The sequence below is a fragment of the Lithobates pipiens genome, unplaced genomic scaffold (genome assembly GCF_037356315.1).
Source record: "Lithobates pipiens isolate NorthernLeopardFrog02 unplaced genomic scaffold, aLitPip1_a1.2 Scaffold_13, whole genome shotgun sequence".
Taxonomy (NCBI): Eukaryota; Metazoa; Chordata; class Amphibia; order Anura; family Ranidae; genus Lithobates; species Lithobates pipiens.
In genome coordinates, this window is record NW_027507718.1 from 436393191 (window position 1) to 436414534 (window position 21344).

The window sequence follows — 21344 nt, forward strand, 5'->3', positions numbered from 1 at the left end:
ATGATTTTTTTTAGCAAAGACCCTAGAGAATACAATGGCGGTCATTGCAACTTTTTATCTCGCACGGTATTTGTGCAGCAATTTTTCAAACACGTTTTTTTCAGAAAAAAAACAAAACAGTTTCATGCTTTAAAAAAAAAAAAAAAAAAAAAAAACAGTAAAGTTAGCAAATTTTTTTTGCATAATGTGAAAGAAGATACGCCGAGTAAATAGATACCCAACATGTCACGCGTCAAGATTGCACACACTCGTGGAATGGCACCAAACTTTGGTTTTTTTTTTAAATCCCCATAGGCGACGCTTTACTTTTTTTTACTGGTTACATGTTTTGGGTTACAGAGGAGGTCTAGGGCTAGAATTATTGCTCTCGCTCCAACATTCGCTGCGATACCTCACGTGTAGTTTGAACACCGGTTTCATATGTGGGCGGGACTTACGAACGCGTTCGCTTCTGCATACAAGCTCACAGGGACAGGGACGCTTTAATTTTTTATTTTTATTGCTAATTTTACTTTTATTTTTTTAGTTTGACACTTTAAAAAAAAAATAAAAAGATTTGATTACTTTTATTTCTATTACAAGGAATGTAAACATCCCTTGTAATAGGAATATGGCATGATCGGACCCATTTACAGTGAGATATGGGGTCAATAAGACCCCACATCTCACTTCTAGGCTGGGAAGCCTAAAATAAAAAAAATAAAAATCCTGGCTTCCCAGCCAAGGAGGCGCCGTTATTTTGAATGCAGAGGCCGGGCATGACATCATAACATCGCGCCCAGCCTCCGAACGATCATAGAGACTCCGGGGACCATCAGGTCTGCCGGAAATCTCTGATACCATCCGGGGGCCGGCAGACCCTGTGACCAACTCACCGATGGAAGCGGCGAGTCGGTAGAAGCAGCGTAGGGCGGCGGGAAGTCCCCTCCCGCTGCCCATAAGAACAATCATGCGGCGGAACAGCCGGTATGATCATTCTTATGGTGCAGGGAATCGCCGGCTGAAAATGCCGATCTCTGAATGATGTCTGTAACCTCAGGCATCATTCAGATATACCACCACAAAGCCCACAAAGTCATATGACGTAGCTTGGGCGCCAAGTGGTTACATTTTTAATACTACACTCACGTGGCACTTCCTTCTCTACCTTCTTCTTGCCTACTACAGAGCCAGCTCTGAGGCCAGCAGCCGCCATTGATCAGCCAGGATAATTGTTTAACCCCTGAACTGCCTGATATACTTTCATTGACTAATTGCCTACCCAAGTAACATCCCAACTATTGTGTGCACTCATGTATTTGTGCTTAGAGTTACCATCACCTTTTCTCACTTTACAATCTGGCGTATTGTCAGTGTGTCGAGATGACTAAACTGACTTCACCCTGCTCTGGAAAATCAATAGGGACCTCTTGGCCATCACACTGAATTAAAGAACTATAAGCAAAACTTTTTTCATTTTTAGTAGAGCAAGGGGTTATAGCCGCTATCAGATTATTTTTTTCACCAGCTGTGCCCATTGCTGAGCTTTCCCTTCACTTCCTGCCCCATAGCCAAAGAGGAAGGGGGAGGAAATCCCTGCAAATTAAAAGCGGAGGTCCACCCTAAAGTGGACCTTCCGCTCATTGGATTCCTCCCACAATTGGCACCTTTCAGGGGGGAGGGGGGTGCAGGTACCTGTACAGTACAGGTATCTGCACCCACTTCCGGGATAGCTCTCTGCAGAAAGGGGCGTAGATTACACCCCTTTCCGAAAGTCCCCCGCTGCCTGCTGGGAAACACACAGATCCCAGAGGCAGCGGGTCCATCCTTATTGCGCAGCGCGACTCGCGCATGCGCTGTAGGGAACCGGGAAATGAAGCCGAAAGGCTCCACTTCCCGATTCCCATACCCAAGATGGAGGCGGCAGCACCCGAGAGACGATCGAGAGATCGGCTTCGGGTGCCGACATCGCGGGCGCGCTGGACAGGTAAGTGTCACTATTTTAAAAGTCACCAGCTGCAGTATTTGTAGCTGCTGGCTTTTTAAAAAAAAAAAAAAAAAAAAAAAAAAAAAAAAAACGCGGACTCCCGGCGGACTCCCGCTTTACGGGCATTCCTTGGAGACCCTCAGGTCACCAGAACTAGTGTCCCCTATGGGAGATTTCTTCCCCTCTATTACTGTTCTGGGGACAACTCAAAATTTGGAACTTTCAATAATAGCAAAAATACAAATACAGAGGGTCAAATAAAGAGGGTGAATCTCCCTAATGGGGGCGCAAACTGCAATAAAAACTGACAGGCTTCTAATCCCTCGCCATTCTATTCAAAACTAGAAAAAGTTTTGCCTTTAGTTATACGTTAAAGTATTTGTGCTTTTAGTTCTGCTTTAACTGATTGAATGGTGTCATGTTAAAGCAGTATTAAAAGAAAAACATGTAATATATTGCAGCTTACCCATCCTTAGATGTGTTGCCTGCATTTTATTTTTTTTAGGCTTTGTTTCCTCTGTTTTCACCTTGTGATCTGGCCTGTAACACCTCCTGTATTAGAGTGCCTCTGCTCTGGATTGACGATAACAGGAGGCACAACAGACAGCAACATTCTCAGTCTGGGTAGAGGGGAGTGATAGATTGACTAGCAGATTTTGCTACACTAACAAATTGAAGCTCTAACATCAGGCTCACCCCTACTTGCCAAATATGCTGCAAAAATCTCCCTCCACTGAGTCTGGCTACATTTATTTTAACTGTGGGCAGCTGAAGCTGCTGCCTGTTCACATTCTGGATTTACAGACACCAACAGCTCTGTAGCTCTCATTGCCCATTTTATGACTTATCATCCCCCCCTCTGAGAGCGAGAGCTGTGCATGATTTCATAAGTCTAGGCCAATGACCAGACAAGAAACAGGAAATGGTCTGTATAAGGTATTTACCGGCATGATAAAAGAAAAAAAAAAAAAAAAAAAAAGAAGAGCAGGAGATTTGATAGATGGAAAAAAAACGGTAATATAAAATAGAAGGAACATGTTAAATGTTGACACATCTGGTAATAAAAAAAAAAAAAATGCAGTATCCATTCTTTATTTATACCTTGGATTTCATGTTTTATATAAACAAAGCAATGACATGTACCGTGTTTAAAAAGTTATGCACACAATTTGACATGGCCATTAGGTACACCTTAAACAATAGGATTTCCGCACTTGTATTCATTCGGATGCCAAGTTCTCGTACCCCAACAGGAACTTCTCTAAAGCTTAGCAACCACCAGGAAATAGACGGAGGTTCTATTATGTAGCTGTTACACTGAAGCAACGTTAATGATTTTTTAGGTGTGTTTTGCCAAAGTGAAATGCCAGATGAGCTGGCTCTATTACCACTTTGTTTAGGACCCAAGACATTTTGGGGGAAGCACAACCAGTACTGACACTACTCCAAATAACAGCGATATCTCACTCAAGCAAAGCTAGAATAGAAATGCGTAAATTATGTAAAGCACTGCGTAAACTGTTGGCGATATATAAATCCTATATTATAATAAAAATAAGAAAAAGTGATTGTAAAGGTTTGGTTTTTTTTTTTGTATGTTTTTTTTCTAACAAACATGTTTTACTTGCCTGCTCTGTGCAAGCGTTTTGCACAGAGTGGCTCCAATCCTTTTTGGGGTCCCTCAGATGCCCTCCTGGCTCCTCCTCTTAGAGTGCCAACATGAAATGCCACCCATGGAGGCACTCGTGCGGGGGCGCTCCCGAGTCCAACTTCTGCATCCATTGATATAGAGGTCGACCGATATATCGGCCGATATTTGCCGTTTTTTAATTAATCGGCATCGGCCGATTGTGCTGATAAAAAGGCCGATTTAGAACTACAGCGGGACTTGCAAATGACTTCTGTAATAGAAGTCAATGCAAGTTGCCTGAGTCTTCATAGAAAGGACTTTCCTCCTCTCTGGGCAGTCTGCCAAGAAAAGAGCAAAAAGATACAATGTTTACACTTGAATGAATGAAGTAATCTCAGTGTGTAGAAGTTCTCAGTTTAACCATTTAAAGACTAAATCTTTTCTGACACTTGTTGCTTACAAGTAAAAATCCTGTATTTTCTGCCAGAAAATCACTTGGACCCCCCAAAAATTATATATATTTTTTTTAGCAGAGATCCTAGGGAAAAAAAAAAACGGTTGTTGCAATATTTTATGTCACACGGCATTAACACAGAGGTCTTTCAAATGCATTTTTTTGGGAAAAAAATACACTATTTAAAAAAAAAAAAAAAAAAGTAAATTTAGCCCATTTTTTTTCATCCAAAAGTACCTGTTTTTATTTAATATATCGTTTTTTTTTTTTTATCTAAATCATACATACAAGTAAACTGATTGGAGGTTTGTTTTGTTTAATAAATGTTTAAATGTAAGACATTTTCTGCATCACTTATGAAGGCTGCTTTCACACTGGAGCAGGCATGCGTTGATGGTAAAACGCTGCAAGTTTTAGCGGCGCTTTACCATCATTTTAGCGGTGCTATTTGGCTGCTAGTGGGGCACATATAACCCAGCTAGCGGCCGAGGAAGAGGTTAAATGCGCCCGTGAAGCAATGCTGCCAAATCGCATTGCATCAATGGGAGTGGTGGAGGAGCGGTATACACCACTCCAAACGTGCTGCTTGCAGGACTTTTTATTTTATTTTATTTTTTATTTTTTTTAAGAGATCCTGCCAGCGCATCGCCTCCGTGTGAAAGCGATCTGTCTTTCACACAGACTGCAGGGGAGCCATTTTGCAGGCACTTTACAGGCACTATTTTTAGCCCAAAAGCGCCTGAAAAACGCCCCAGTGGGAAAGGTGTGTTAGATTTTATGAGATGAAGGGGGATTAAAAAAAATAAATAAAAAAAATAAAAATAAAAAATCGGCCTAACATAATCGGCCTAACATAATCGGCCAAAAAAAATAAATAAAAAAAAATAAAAATCGGCATCATATATCGCCCATCGGCCGCCATGATTTCTAAATATCGGCATCGGCCAGAGAAAAACCCATATCGGTTGACCTCTAATATAGAGAGCAGGACTCGGCCCCACTCCCGCGCCATTGGATTTGATTAACAGCAGCGGGAGCCAATGGCTATCCTATCAGGATCCGAGACCCCGGCTGGAGCTGCTGTGCTCGTCCCTGTTGCTGGGACAATCGGGTTGAGGTAAGAAAGGGGGGGGGGCTCTGGGGGGCAGCACAGGAGGTTTTTCACCCTAATGCATAGAATGTATTGGGGTGAAAAATTGAAGGTTTACTCCTTTAGCAAGCAATTTTCATCCATGTTATACATGAAGCTACCAGATCAAAAATTAGCCATCATCTCTCGTAAATTTCAATTTAAAACATTTAAAATTTAAAACAGCAGCCTATTCTGCATGCTTAAAGAGGTTGTAAAGTTTTAAGGTTTTTCACCCTAATACATTTTATGCATTAAAGTGAAAAACCTTTTTCACTGGAGCTCCCCCCCCCCCCAGAGCTTAAGCCACTGTCTCTCTCATCATTGGACAGATTGATAGCAGCAGAAGCCATTGGCTTCCGCTGCTGTCAACCAACTCCAGTGACACGGAAGTCGGGCCGAATCCTGCTGTCTGTGTCAACAGGGAGCATGCCTGCATGGGTGCCCCCAGGAAAAGCTGCTTCTCCATAGAGGAGCCATCCTAAGACAAGAAGCGTGTTATTGACTGAATCACCTAGTAAAAAGAAAGAAAAAAACAGAACATTAAACGCACCTTCAACATCCTTTGAGTTTAAGTGTCTTTCTGAACTTTCTGTACCTAATAGTAGGCTTACGATCATGCATCTTGTAGGTACAATGAATACCTCCTAAACTAGCACCGTTTAGGAGATATTCACATTGGCAATAGCCGATGACTTCACCCACGCATGCGAAGTGATTCTCTGCATTGCACAGCATATAGTATGCAGTGTGACTGCAGAGCTCCATGCCGAGGCTGGGATTCCCACACGCATGCACAGGAGTGACGTCATCGAGGCCCCCGCCATTCAAACAGTAGGAACCTGCGAACCTAAGAGAAATCAAAAGATGGAAACACTAGTGGAGCTGTGACAGCGCTGTGCTGAAGGGCTCCAATTGCAGGTAAGTCTGTCAATGTTCTAGAATGCCGTGCACGCTATCACATTATGTATTAAACCTGCAGGGGGCCGGTATGGCAGTTTACTACCATTTTAAGGACAGAGCACAACATTCTGTAATAGGAAAGATATAAAGCTGCAGTTTAGCAGCCAAGTTTCAATCTAACTGTGCAATCTCCTTTAAATCTATCAACACCACAGTGGAAGGGCCTGCTTGATGGTATACAAGTTGAATGGACTGCTTATGCCCCGTACACACAATCCGAAAATCATACGAAAAATGCCACATTTGATTGATAATCGGATCGTTAGTACAGAGCCGATCAGGACAGTTCAACCAATATTATTCTATCGGACATGCATGGAATTTTTTTTTCATATGATGCCAGATTGTATGATTTTCGTTTAATCGGTACAGCTGTCGTTTGAAAACGCAATACAAATGCATTACAACACATGACATCACTTCCGAATTTTTATTCTGTCGTACGAGAATTTGTGACTTTAGTAAACTCAGATTCGGCGTGAGATTGGCATACAAAAAAAAAAGAAGGCGGACGATCATTTGTCCGATAATCAGAGTATGGGGCATAAGGTATGTTGTCCTAATACACAGATCTCTGCTGGGTAAAAAAAATAAAAAAAAAAAAAAGTTCAGAAGAAAAAAAAAAAGTTCAACAGGATACACTTTTGAACTTTTGCCCCCCCCAATGAAAGAAGCTGTAAATCCTGTAATCTATGGCAACAAGCACACCACAATACACAAACGTATCCATTATAGTAGGAAAGAGCCTAAACTCCGATTCACACCAGTGCAATTTTTTGTAAACACGAGGTGACCGTTCCAAATCGCATGATTAAAAACACACCTCACTGCTGCCAACGGAACCAAATAGCCAAGACTAGCCAGAACTTTTTTTTCCGATTTCACTGCGACTTGCATCGACTTCTGATAAATGAAATTGCAAGCCGCAGCGAAATCAGATGTACAAATTGCACTGATGTGCAGCTATGAAATTGCGCTACAGTAGCGAAATTTCAAAGCTGCGCCAGTGTGAACAGGGGCTTATGAGTGGACATAGGCTCTTTTTTTTTTTTTTTTTTAAGAAAGGGAACCCCAATTTATAAAGGTAAACATTTAGGTACAGATAGTATAAAAACCTAGTTTTCTATATGAATAGTAGTAGAATGCCTCTTCGCTCTCATATTAATAGCAGACTAGCTTTAGCAGTCAAGCAAATGGGATAAGATATCAAATATTGTGAAACGTGCTGTGCCAATAGAGTCAGTCCTAATGGAACAAACAGATGGGAAGCATTCCCTCACACAGCTTACTCATCACAAGTCAATACTTAATGAATTGCACTGCAGAATATAACCAAACATACTCACGTCTTGCACTCATGGCTTGACACTTCCCGAGCAGTTACACTGACAATTCTGATTAAAATTTGCCAACAAAAAAAGCTTTTTATAGCCCTTAGCAAGTGAAGAAAGAGTGCATGTTCTTCATTCAGTCCTCATTAATGAAAGCGTCTCAAAGTACAGTACTACGATGTCCAGAAAATTGCAAATATTTACTTGAGAATCTCATTGTTTTGATAAGAATATATGAAAATTCAGTCAAACATATTCCTTAGGTTATTGAATCTTTTCTCCGACAAAGTCCACAACCTGGCTCCTTTTTATCCTGTACATGGGTGCCAGGGCCCCAAGGTTTCCCATAGGTAAGTTGTACTCATGGCAGCCTCCAGCAGTCCCCATGAATGTGGCCTACTCATAGAAAGGAATAGGTCCTGCATGCGCAGTATGAAGAGGCTGCTGGGAGGAAAAGGGTATTACCATAGGCGGGAGGTAGGGGGAATCATAAAAGTGAAGCGGGGGGGGGGGGGGATAGCTAAGAACCTGTCAGGTTTGTTGCCATCTGTCTTCACTACTGGCCATATTTTCCCCAAGTTATATTTTGTCAAAATTGGAAGGTAGGTTATTTTCTTCAAAGGAATCACAAAAGGCAATAGAACACTTCTCTTCCAGGACTGGAACGTCTAAGACTTTTTGCCGTCTTTGTCCCATTTGGGGAGGTTCACCTTTCTGCCCATCCGAAGCATCATGACAGGAGGTGAAGAGAAATCTCCCCAATGGGGAATCAACTATCAAAACCCTTACCAAAGAACGTTTTGGTTCTCACGCAATACCTGGCACATAAGGGCCCATTCACGCTTCCCTCCACACTAGAGCAGTTTAGTATGTGGGCAGAAGTCCATTTTAGGCCAAAGTGACATGTGGCAGGGGGCAGTGTGATGTGCGTTTTATTGCATCAAACGGGTCCTTTTTTTGGTAAGGTTTATGTGAAGTGCACAAAGTGACACTTCATTCATGTCCGCTCACAGCAGCTCCTCAACATCACTGGATGGGACAACAGGTCGCTGCACAGCAAGGGCAACACATTGACCTGCAATGCCATCCAGTGAGGTGTGATATTATGCAATTATTATTTTACATGTGCCCTTAAGGTGACTGGTATTCTTCTAGAGTGGAAAAAGCCATTCATTGCTCGTGTGAGCGGGCCTTTAGAAATTAGACTGTGGAAGTGGCAGCCTAAATGACAGTAAGCGGAACGCAGGAAGTATCTCAACAGTCTGATGAGGCCTATTTTTAGTCCATAAGCAGTTTGGTAGAGAGGATGTGAAAATAAAACTCTTGGTTGCAGGTTCTGAATAGCTGTGTTGACCTCTATCTATTAAAGTACAAAAGGAGCATAAATAAGTTAATTTTTGTAGAGGAATTACGATAGATAGACTTTCAGCTCTGTATTAATCCATCTGCCTGGAGGCCTGCTTTAGGAGTAAATCCGGGTTCACACTGGTACACTGTGCGATATCGCATGCGATTCGCACCATAAACTACATGCGAGGTCTGTGCGATGCAAATTCAGCCTAATTGTATGGCTGAATTTGCATTGCACTCGGATCAAAGTTGTGCAGGACCCTTTTTTGGTTCGCACCAAAATCAGATTGCATAGGTGTCAACACCCATGTGATCTGATTCATGTCCGAACTGACAGCACTGCGATATGCAAACCGATCTGGGGGTGTCATTGACGCTGTATTGACACTCCCAGCAGGTGGCATATGGTAGTGTGAACCACTGAGATTCAGGAACCCACACTGGATTCGCAGGGTTCTCGCATTGCACCAGTATGAACCCACTGCAAAAAAATAACCCTCCTGAGCTCAGCAGGCAATTGCTTTTTTGGCAGGGATTGAGCAGATCAGTGTATAAAAGAGTTTGAAGAAAAATCGCCAAATCTACTTTTATTTTTTTTAACCCTTAGCCTTTGTTCACAAAGAAAACTGCTTTGAAATCATTCAATTTCATCTAAACTCATACGATTTCAAAGCCGCATTTCAGTCCAACTTCCGGGGGTGACATGCCTTTCAAGTCGCCCCCAAATTCACCAAATGTAGTGCAGGAATTGCATTTGGAAATTGGTGCAGCGCCGCAAAGTCAGTGTCATGCCGATTGGGAAGGTGCCATTGCCTGCAATAGGCTGAAATTGAACCTGTCAAATTGTGCCAATGTGAACTGGGGCTTAGGCACACTAGCTTTTTTTTTTTTTTTTTTAAGCTTCTAGAAGCGATTAGCTTTTTTGATGCTCCTAGAAGCAAAATAGTGTTATCCCATGTGTCCATGCACACTACTTTAGGCTACTAACTTTTTTGAGCTTTAGTGTCTTGGAGTAGAAAAAAAAAAAAAAAAGTTGATATTCATGCAGCTAATGCTCCTAAAACTAGTAAAAGCTGGCACAAAAATGCTATTATCAGCATTTTTCATCCATCATTTTTTCATAAAATGCATGGTGCCTAACTGGAAGCCCCATAAAAATAAGTTACACTGCTCATGGGAAACTTTGGTCCCAGCAAACTTCCATTTAGAATATAGGAGAGAGGGGGGAAAAAAAAGAAAAAAAAAAAAAAAAAAAAAAAAAAGGATCAACTCCCCCCAGAAAGTTTCAACCAATTCATTAAAGCAGCCTGTCTCAATCTTTTCAAACACAGAGGTATCCTTGAAATAGCTTTCCATTTTCAAAGAACCCCTGCTAAAAATGCAGATACAGTATCTACAGTAGGTCTAAGATCTGAGTCATGACACATTAGTATTAGAGCTTCACGATTCTGCAAAAAAAAAAAAAAAAAAAAAAAATACGTGATCTTTATTCCAAGCAAAAAAGTATCAACTTTCATACTATACAAAAAATAAATTGGGTAAACTTTACTGTTTAGTTCAGTTTTTTTTTGTTATTCATTGGAGTGCATTTTTTTCCCAAAAATATAATGACAAAATATTGCAATGACTGCCATTTTATTAAATTGTAACCAAAAAGTGTCAGAAAAAGGCTTTGTTACCCAAAAATAAATAAAAAATTGGATCCCTTTAAAGCATGTTACGCAGCACAGTTCTTGTGCTGCGTAATTTGGCCCCTTGTAACACCTGAAATACCTGGCTATGCCCTCCCCTCTGTAAACTGACCACGGTATATCATGGCTGCTGAGCCCTGACACAGTGGTCAGTTTTTCTTGACGCCGTCATCCACAGCTCTTCTCCCTCCCCACCTTCGGCTAAAACATTTACATTTTCATACTATCCACGCTGTCTCCTAATCCTGTGTGCCCCAGTGTGGGCGATTTATCAAAAAAAAAAAATGCAGATTATAGCCGATTTCAGTGCCCCGCTCACATGCTAGTTCTCTCCTCCTCCCCTCCCGGCTGATGTCAGAGGTCTCTCGGCCCCACCCACTGCAGCTGTCAGACAGCGAGGAGAGGTATGTGTAATTAGGTATATAATCAGCATATTTTTTTTATAAAATACACACAGGGGCACAGGATTAGGAGACAGTGCAGATAGTATGAGGCCAGAGTGGTTTAACCACTTTAACCCCTTCCAGCCGTGCTTACGCAGACCTGTGTACTCAGCTTTCAGGGGTTATACCAGGATAATGCCCGCAGCTGCAGGCATCATCCCGGTACCATTTTTTAGAGCGGGCTAGCGGCTTTCCAGGGATAACAACCAATGCGGCTGAAAGCTGACCAATTGTTATCCCGGAGGAATGGGAAGGGAAGTAACCACTCATGCCGCTCTTCCCAGGCCTCCCGTCCCACCGGGAGGCCCAATAGACGATCCACCGCTTCCAGCAGCTAGTGACAGACTGTCACAAAGCCAGAAACGGCTTAGTTACAGTCTCCTGGATGTCACAACGTCACTTCCTGTTTACTCGGCTGCCAATGGCACCAGATTTTAAAAATACAGTATTCAGATACACCATTTTCAGTGACCTGAATACTTTGAAGTGCAAAGGAGGGATTGGAGGTCTTTTAGACCCCCAATCCCTCCATAAAAGAGTACCTGTCATCACCTATTACTGTCACAAGGGATGTTTACATTCCTTGTGACAGCAATAAAAGTGATCAATTTTTTTTTTTTTATAAACAATTGAATTTTAAAATAAGAAAAAAAAATAAAGTTTCAAAGCGCCCCCGTCACTGCGAGCTCGCGCAGCAAAGAAAACGCATATGTAAAAGGTGTTCAAATCACACATGAGGCATCGCCGCGATAGTCAGAGCGAGAGCAATAATTCTAGCACTAGACCTCCTCTGTACCTCTAACCTGGTAACCGTAAAAAAAATTTAAAGCATCGCCTATGGAGATTTTTTAGGTACCAAAGTTTGTCGCCATTCCACGAGCACGTGCAATTTTAAAGTGTGACATGTTTGGTACCTAATTAATCTGCGTAACATCTTTCACATTATACAAAAAATTTGGGATACTGTTTTGATTGTGAGGGGGGGTTTAAACCCGATTTTTTTTTTTAACAATTGTGCAGCTCTAATTAGTATGATGGTCAGTGGGAAGAATATACCCTTACACTTACGGTCATTGGGAAGAATTAACCCCTTATAGACACAGCTAAAAAGATCAAATGTCAGTGGGAACTTATCTGAGAGACAGAAAACTGCTCATAACTCAAGGAACTCCTAGCAACCGCGGGAGGAACCCCAAGATTCCATGGAATGCTGGTTGAGAAACAATAACTTGAAGGCCTTGATCACACAGGCAGTAAAATCGGGCTGTTTAGCTGTGTTTTTGCAGACATCGACCACGTACCTCCAAAGGAACATTGGATTGATCAGATGAGTACATATTGCCAGATCCACCTTACTTCCCATCATGTAGTTTAGAAATTTGAATTCAGCAGAGTTTTGGATGTCATTCTACTTGGTAAACTAGCCTACTGAAGTTCACGTGACCAGGACTCAGCCATAAGCCAAACTCTTAGCTTGCAGTTGTAGTACTGTAGTTCAGTGTAAAATCTCTATTCAGCTTTAAGAAAAAAAACTGCCACCAAAAAAATCAATCCACCGTAGACCTAGCCTTAGGACTATATTATCTTCTTGCCGCCTGTGCTATAGCCGAAAGACCCCTCTCTAACCACTTCCGGACTGTCCATAGTCGTTTTACGTGATGACTTTGGAGGATATCATTGTTATGGCAGCAGCTAGCTGCCATAACCCCGCTATCCTCTTCTTCAGCGGGCGGTCCACTAGACGATAAAAGTAGTCACCGCAGCGGATTTGCCGCAAGATCACTTTTTATCAGCGGTGGGAGAGGTCCCCCCCATCCGCCGCTTACCGGTGCCCTCCACCACTTACCGGAGCTGTCAGCAGAGGCAATCGAGTCTGTCCCCTTGCTGGGAATGGAAACAAGTGAGGGTAAGATGGCCCCCACCCGCCTCATTATCACTGCAGGGCGGAAGAGACATCAAAACGTCACTTACGCCCATAGCTCTTAAAGGGCCATTTTTTTAATTTATTTTTTTAATGACAAATTTTGTGTCTTTTTGATCCCAGATCTCACATTTAACAGGTCCTGTCATGCTTTTTTTCTAATACAAGGGTGCCAACGAGCTTGCGTGCAGAAGCGATCGCATATGTGAGTAGCGCCCATATATGAAAACGGTGTTCAAACCACACATGAGGTATCGCCACGATCAGTAGAGCAAGAGCAATAATTCTAGACCTCCAACTCAAACTATGCAACCTGTAGAACTTTTTTTTAAACGTCGCCTATGGAGATTTTTAAGGGTAAAAGTTTGTCGCAATTCTACGAGTGGGCAAAATTTTGAAGCGTGACATGTTGGGAATCAACTTACTCGGCATAACATCTTTCACAATATAAAAAAAAAAAAAAAAAAATGGGCTAACTTTACTGTTGTCTTATTTTTTAATTCGAAAAAGTTTTTTTCCCACAAAAAAAGTGAGCTTGTAAGACGCCTGCGCAAATAAGGTGTGACAGAAAGTATTGCAAAAGGACCGCCATTTTATTCTCTAGGGTCTTAAGGGGGGGGAAAAAAAAAATGTATGTTTGAGGGGTTCGAATTTTCTAGCAAAAAAAAAAAAAAGTTTTTAACTTAAACAAATCTCAGAAAGAAGCTCTGTCTAAGTGGTTAAAGTGATTTGTCCATTAAAGTGTTACTAAACCTGCAACAGTAAAAATCAGTCCGTATATGCAGTAAATCATGCATATAATACTCATTGTGGAACTTGAGTTTAATCCTCTACATTTGGTAAAAAGGCTGTTTGATCCTGTGCTCTCTGAACCACCCCTTCTTCCACTGTCCTCAATCCATCTTCTGATAAGACAGAGCCTTTGGAGTCACTCTGCACATGCTCAGTTTGGTGTAGTGCTAGCATTTCCATGTTCTGTGTACTGTGGGAGACCAGATATAGTGAATGTAGGGTCCTGCGTTTAGGAACACTTTAATGTATATTCTGGAAGCGTCAAAGCTTGCCTAACCCTTCCCACACCACACATTTAAGGTACCGTCAATTTATGCAGCTCTTTACATATAACGTTATACATTCACATACAGTCCCTGTTCTCAAGGAGCTTACAATCTAAATCTCATCACATTCTAGAGCCAATTTTGGCAGGAGCCAATTACCTACCAGCATGTATTTGGACTGTGGGAAGAAATCAGGTGTTAATGCTAATCACTCAACCACTGTGCCACCCACACATACCCATGGGCCCATTACTAGGATGGACTACCTCACTGACCAATAGGAATGGCTTAGGAGGCTGGAAAGTTTCACCACAACCAAGCGTCAGAGCTTTGCCTAATTAGAAATGTTCAAAATTCTGGTAGGGTTAGGACCTAAAAGCTACTGCAGGTATGCACAGGCACTTCCTACTTTTTATTTTTCAGTGACAGGGACTTTAAATATCAGTTATCTGACTATCATCCAGCAGGTCAGAAGCAGAATGCAATGTTAGAGCAAAAGGGCCCTCCTTTAACAGGATCATGAAAAAAAAAAAACCCAGCAGAACCTCCTACCAAACAACCAAAACACAAGTAACATTTGAGGCTGGAATCACAGCACAAAAACGAAACAGAATTAAAGGATTACAAGGAAACAATGTAGAAAGAAAAAAAAAAGAAAAAAAGAAAAATCTCCTTAGCCTGAAATACCTGATCCCAATCTATGTCTGTCGACACGAGTTAAAGAAAAAGCAAACATTTTCTTAGTAATGGTTTATGAACATGGTTCTTCTGGTTTCGTTTTTTTCTCACATCTGGCCGAGTCTCGGTTTCTCCAGAGATCCTGCCCTTTTGGCTCCAGACATGGGATGATATAAGAAACATCAGCATCTACTTTGTCACAGGTCCAAGCCAGAGAATAAAGCATGACTCTGAAAGGCAGGACATGCCCACCTCTTCCTGCAGAAACAACAACTCCAGAAAGCCAAAGAACAAGAACTACTCCAGGCAAATACATAAAAACCTCTCTTTGTTCACTGACGTATTCCTGCAAGTGGTTTCATTTAGTAAAGCAGCCTAAGAGGAAGGAGAGAGCTTGGGATGGTTATCACCAGCGTGCCAATGTGCACCAGAAGTCTAAGCAGCTGGCAACTATACAGCATAGATTGTAGGTGCCATAAAAGGCCGTGTTTTTTTCTAAACATGTCATACTTGTCTGTTCTGTCTGGTGGTTTTGCACAGAGGCCCGATCCGCCTCTTCTCGGGTCCCCCACCGGCACACCTTGCTCCTGCCAAATGCTGCTTGCAATGAGGGCTTCCGAGCCACTGCTCTGAGTCCATTCACACACTGAGCATGACCCAGCCCCACCCCCTCGCTCTCCTCATTGGCTGTGATTGAAAGTAACAGTAAAATAAGAGAAAAGTTAAATGGCTGCTGACCCGGGAGAGCCGATGCTCTCTGGCACATCGCTGGATCAAGATGGAGCTCAGGTAAGTAGAAGGGGGGCTGCCGCACACTAAAGGCTTTTTAACCTTCAGGCATAGTATGCATGAAGAAAAAAAACTGAGCCTTTATAACCACTTTAAGAATGAATGGCACCCAAACACGCATTCTGTTTTAAAGTGGAAGCTAAGCCCACTTTTTAACTTGCACCTACAGGTAAGCCTATAAGGGAACATCCTAAACTTGCACTGTTTAGGAGATATTCACACAGCAGGTGACGTCACCAATGCATGCGCTCTGAAGGGGCGGCATACCTGTGTCATTCATACAGCCAGAGTCCACATACACGGAAGGAAGCATGGGTGAAGATGGAAGCGCCAAGGTGCCGTGATAGCGCAGGGATGGAGGGCTCTGTGTCCAGGTAAGTCTGTCATAATGTACCAGTATGCGGTGTATACTAGTACATTACTTAAACCTGCAGAGGACACTGGCAGTTTACCGAAGCTAAGCATTTCTGAAACTTAGAAATGCACGTTTCTGCCAGGCTCAAATGTGAATGGGGCTGAAAAGATCCAGACATCCAGAGCTGGACAAGCTCATACAAATTAAGAAGCACTTTTTTATCACCTTCTATGTGTCGCAATATCCTTTCAGTCGTTTCTAACTCTTGGCGATTTTATAGGCCAGCCTTCTAGGCACCATTTCAGATTAGCAGCACACAAAGCTCATCAAATTAGAAGTATCAGTACTGAGCCATCTCAAACACTGCGCACTGAACAATGGGATATAGCACTGAATTGACCTGGCTGGAAGAAAAAAGGCCATTGACAGGCAGTTCTGACCATTACCAACATCTGCTTAATATAGACATAAGAGTAAACTGAGCTAATCTGCTAAACTCACTAAGGGGTTGAGGGTAGTGTAGTGAGACTGTCCGAACACTGAGCAATGAGCCAACCACAGCCACCTATGTGTTACATTGCTTGGCCAGCTGGCAGATTGTTGCTTCCACAGTTCTGGTGGTGGATCGTCTTCTGCACTACGCTCAAGGCTTGGGTCACAAGGGCAATTATAATCTCTTGCTCCTGGGAACGCTCACAACTTACTGGAAGTCCCCTCATTTGTAGAACACTAAACTCAAATTGCTTCCAATAAGATGGCTGTCAACATGCAGTTACATTTCTCAGTAGAAAAACACAAAATTTGATGTGTCCAGGCAAACCTAACCTTAAATCGAATCTACGCATGCAATGCAACAGATTAACCCTCCTGTTTTCAATTAGCTCAATCTGAAGTCAGTGCGCTGAAAAGGAAGTCGCTGCTAGCAAAAAAAGCTTCAATTGCTCTGACGCACAAGATTAAAATAAACATAATTTAGCCCTTTTAAAAGTAGCGACTGCTTACGACTTACAGTGAGTTAATTTAACCACTTCCCGACCAGCGCACGACGATGTACGTCGACAGAATGGCACGGGCAGGCATATTGGCATACATGTACGTCCAATATTCGTTGCCGCCGTGCCATCGGGAGCGCGCCGGCGGCGGCGCGCTCCCGCGCTGGTCGGGACCCCCGTGAGTCCGGTCGCGGGACCCGCAGACTCGGTCGCCGCGGGCATCCCCGCGATCGTCTCACGGAGCGGCCGAATGGAGGAAATGCTGTATAAACAACATTTTCCCATTCTGCCTAGCAACTAGTGACGCTGATCTCTGCTCCATGTGATTGGAGCAGAGATCAGTGTACACAAAATGACAGCCCAACCCCCCCACAGTTAGTAACACACCCCTAGGAACACTTAACCCCTACACTGCCACCCACTGGTTAACCCTTTCACTGCCAGTGTCATTTACACAGGAATCACTGCATTTATATAGCAGTGATTACTGTATAAATGACAATGGTCCCAAAAATGTGTCAAAAATGTCCGATGGGTCCCCCACAATGTCGCAGTCACAATAAAAATCGCAGATCGCCACCATTACTAGTAAAAAAAAAATTATTAATAAAAATGCTATAAAACTATCCCTATTTTGTAAACGCTATAACTTTTGCGCAAACCAATCAATAATCGCTTATTGCGATTTTTTTTACCAAAAATATGTAGAAGAATACGTATCGGCCTAAACTGAGGGAAAAAAAAAATTTTTTATATATTTTTGGGGGATATTTATTATTACAAAAAGTAAAAAATAATGCGTTTTTTTTCAAAATTATCGCTCTATTTTTGTTTATAGCGCAAAAAATAAAAACCGCAGGGGTGATCAAATACCACCAAAAGAAAGCTCTATTTGTGGGAAAAAAAGGACGTTAATTTTGTTTGGGAGCCACTTCGCACGACCGCGCAATTGTCAGTTAAAGCAACGCAGTGCCGAATCGCAAAAAGTGGTCTGGTCTTTGACCAGCAAATTGGTCCGGTCTGAAAGTGGTTAAATGACCCGTGGATTGCAGATCATTGCTGACCCACTTACCTGCTTTTATTTCATATGAAGAAAGAAAGATCAAGAGACAAAGTTTTGCCTTTTTCTTTTACATGTATAGCAGGAATGTGGGTACGTCAGTTAGGTGTGACCTGTAATCGCACAGGTCTGCAGTATCCAACGGTGCCGTCTGTATGTCCCTACTCTGACGGCTTCAATACTAGTCTGTGTGGCCCCTGAAGTCTGCAGCACTTTAGTTGACAAAAAACAGGCTGGATGCACCAAAGTCTTTTTTTTTAACCTATAAACTATGTATTGACGGCTGAATAAAAAAATCAGATTCCTCCATCCACACTAAAAAAGCGTAGACAGCTAAAACTCCTGCTATGGCGCCACTTGTCAGAATATCCAAGTGCATGCATCGCAATTTAAATAGCTTGATTTGAATCATAATTTTTAAAGAGCAACTGTCATCTCTGTCCCGCAGCAGTTCCTCCTCCCCTCACTTTAATGGGACATCTGGTGATACAGCAGTGACAACAAGGTGGGGGACGTGGCAGCAGCAGGTGAGTGGATAACCACTAACAGGTGCTGCCATGATGGATTTGAAATGACAGGAGCTTTTTAAATGTAAGGACTTATTCTTGCTGGTATTTAGAATCTAAAGAGGAAGTAAACCCTGATGGGTGTTACTTCCTCTTTGTTTCCCTGCAAAGGTAAAGCACAATGGGCTACTATGAATCGCATAGTAGCCCATTATGTGACACTTACCTGCAGGAGAAGCCCACAATGTCCTAGTCTTCCTCGCTAGTAGCGAGCGTCCATTCTTCACCCTTCTTTCTTCCGGGGCCGCAAGCTCCAGCTCTGTGACTGGCCAATCGCGTGACATCACTCCCGCACATGCGTGCAGGAGCCGCCTTTAACAGCATGACACGAGCTAGAAACGGCACAGCGTGCCCTTTCTAACTCCGGTACATGTGCAGAAGACATCACCGTAAGGCGATTTGCAAATATCTCCTAGACCGTGCAGGTCTGGGAGATATTTCAAGCACCTACAGGTAAGCCTTAATCTAGGTTTACCTGTAGGTTAAAGTGGTTGTAAAGGGTTTACAACCAATTCAACATGTGCAAACAAAATGAAGGTTTCCTATTTAGAATAATAAGCTGTCAGGTAAGTAAAACAATATCAGAACCAATTCAATCATAGCTTGTAGTATACATAGATTTGAAAAACAATAGGATAAAAGAATATTCCTGAACTTTATTTTATCTCATGGTTACTGTAAAACTGAATGCCTTACCTGTGGGTAAAATTAATAACTCCTAATCCTGTACAGTTTAGGAGATATTAATTTGTATGCAGTTGCTGAAATCAGCGGCGCATGTGCTCTGAATGCCCGGCTGAAGGTGCCGGACCTTGCGGGGAAGAACACATGCGCGGGAGTGATGTCATCATGGCTCCGGTCACTCACAGCACCAGAGTAGCAAACCCAGAATAAATGCCAAGGGCAAAATGTCAGATCCCACTGTGTAGGCCAGGCTGCAATACAGGGGCTTCGATCTAAGGCAAGCATTTCATAATGAGCTAGAATGCAGTGCATACTAGCTTATTATGCCTTTGCTTTACAGAGTTTTTTTTTTTTTTTTTTTTTAAGATGTGAATCATACAACCACTTTAAGGGTTACTCGCCACCAGTGGCCCCACCTAATCCCTACCATGTCACGCCCCTGAACACACACTCAGAAATGATCTCATGAAATGACACTTAAATGTTTTATGCAGAATTAAGTTACAAAAACAACAACTTTATCAGTGCCCACCAGCATATCCTCACCTGTGCAGAAGAAGAGGCGAGCCAGCCAGATCAGTGAGCTGGGATTGCCCGCTGTAACAGCTTTCATTTGAATTGCTCCTGGCCAGGCGTCTTTGATGAGGTCACATGTCCCGCCACCGGGCCAGGAAGTGGGGCTGTGTGACGTGAGCTCCGGAAACACCAGGCAATTCAAATAAAAGCTGTTACAACAGGCAATCCCCTCTCCGATCCGGCTGGCCTCTCTCCCCTCCCTGTTCCCCTGGCTGTGAGAACAGCTCCCATTTAACCCGCCTGCCAGCGGTTCGCTCCCCTCCCCTCAGAATCAGCCCCAAACTTGCCAGCAATCATTTTCCACTCGCAATTGAGGACTGAGATCAAGGATGCTGCAACGCCAAGGCTACTGTATAGTTCCACTTTATTATTTTTAATCCTGTGCCGCTATTATTAGTAAACAGGTTAAATTAGATTTTTTTTTACCATTACTGCTTCCTGGTTTTCAGGCCTACCCCCAATACATCATCATACATCCCAGTAGTCTTCATGGGCGTTTTTTATTTTATCTGGGAGAGAGGAAGATGAGTTTTCTCATCTAAGCACACCCAATTTTCAAAATAATTTCTCAACAGAATGAAACAGATGTAGATGGGTGGCTGAAAAAAAAAAAAAAATCAAAAAGGCGTTTTTCAGTTTGCACAGATCAAATACGTTTAGTTCCACTTTCAAGTTGTATAAAGTGCTGAAGTTCAGTGCGTACAGGAAAAAGTCATAGTAAAAGATTGCAAAGCACACATGTATCAAACAAAAATAAGAAAAAAAAAAAAAAGACAGGCATAAAGCAGGGATATAACCCCCAATCAGAAGGCTCAAATTTTCTGCACCCCCATGACATGAAAAAAAGCTTGTACTTTCATAGTTGCCAAAGGCAGTTCTATGTTACTGTCTTCTCAGCTTCCCTTTAAAAAAAATAAAGCAAAAACCCCAAAACATTACACAGCTGTTCCCGTTTCCGGTTGACCTGACATAATTGTGGGGTTGACTTGTGTGTGCGGTTGGGTTCACCAGGGAATCTCCAATATAAAGCAAAGGATCCATGTCACATATGGATAAGAGATTACATTTCTGCACATCAATCCTGACAGTCGTATAGTCAAGAGTATTCATAAAAATACACATTTGTGGGCAAATTAATAAACATCAAATTATAAAAAATTGTTTACGATACAGCTGTCGGCACCCACAGAGTTAAATGAAAATACTCAGCACTTTCACTGTGAAACATAATCATTTGCTTAAGTCGCTCAGCCAGTCGCTTCCTCATTCCACCAGGAGGATGCTGACAATTACAAGCGAGAATTACACAGATGACAAAGGGGTTTGCCTGACAAGAAGGAATCCTGTTCACAGAGCGAGCAGGAGAATACCAAGCATCACTACAGTGTTCCTGCAGACGCCAAGCAACCAAACCCATCAGCTCTCCCGTCCTATCACAGGTAGCCACCTCTGTGAAAAGCGAAGGAATGTCATAAATCCTGCCTTGTATACAATCTCCTATTCAGCGTGTGCTCTACTTCTCCCCTGGCTTCCTCAATACCGCAATGCTGCTTATTTTCTCTTTGCGGTCTTTCTAGGCAGGAGAGGTAGTCCCCTACAGACCAGATTCTTCCAATATGCAAAGATGTAAACACGCTGCATTCTATAATTGCCAATCACAAAAGAAGGAAACGCGATAAAAAAAAATAAAAAAATATAATTCTTGCAG

General features: G+C 42.5%; 1 protein-coding gene across 2 annotated transcripts in view; it reads right to left on the reverse strand.

Annotated features, from left to right (window-relative positions):
- Window positions 1–21344, reverse strand: part of STIM2 (stromal interaction molecule 2) — a 139138-nt gene that overhangs the window by 113367 nt on the left and 4427 nt on the right. The window contains exon 1 of one of the 2 annotated variants that reach the window (XM_077477676.1): window positions 14624–14687. The exons of the other annotated variant lie outside the window; for it this stretch is intronic. Within the exon in view, the coding sequence (XP_077333802.1) occupies window positions 14624–14672 (49 nt within the window). The 5' untranslated portion in view covers window positions 14673–14687. Of the gene's footprint in view, window positions 1–14623; window positions 14688–21344 lie in introns of those variants that run through there. 2 annotated transcript variants of the gene reach the window in all.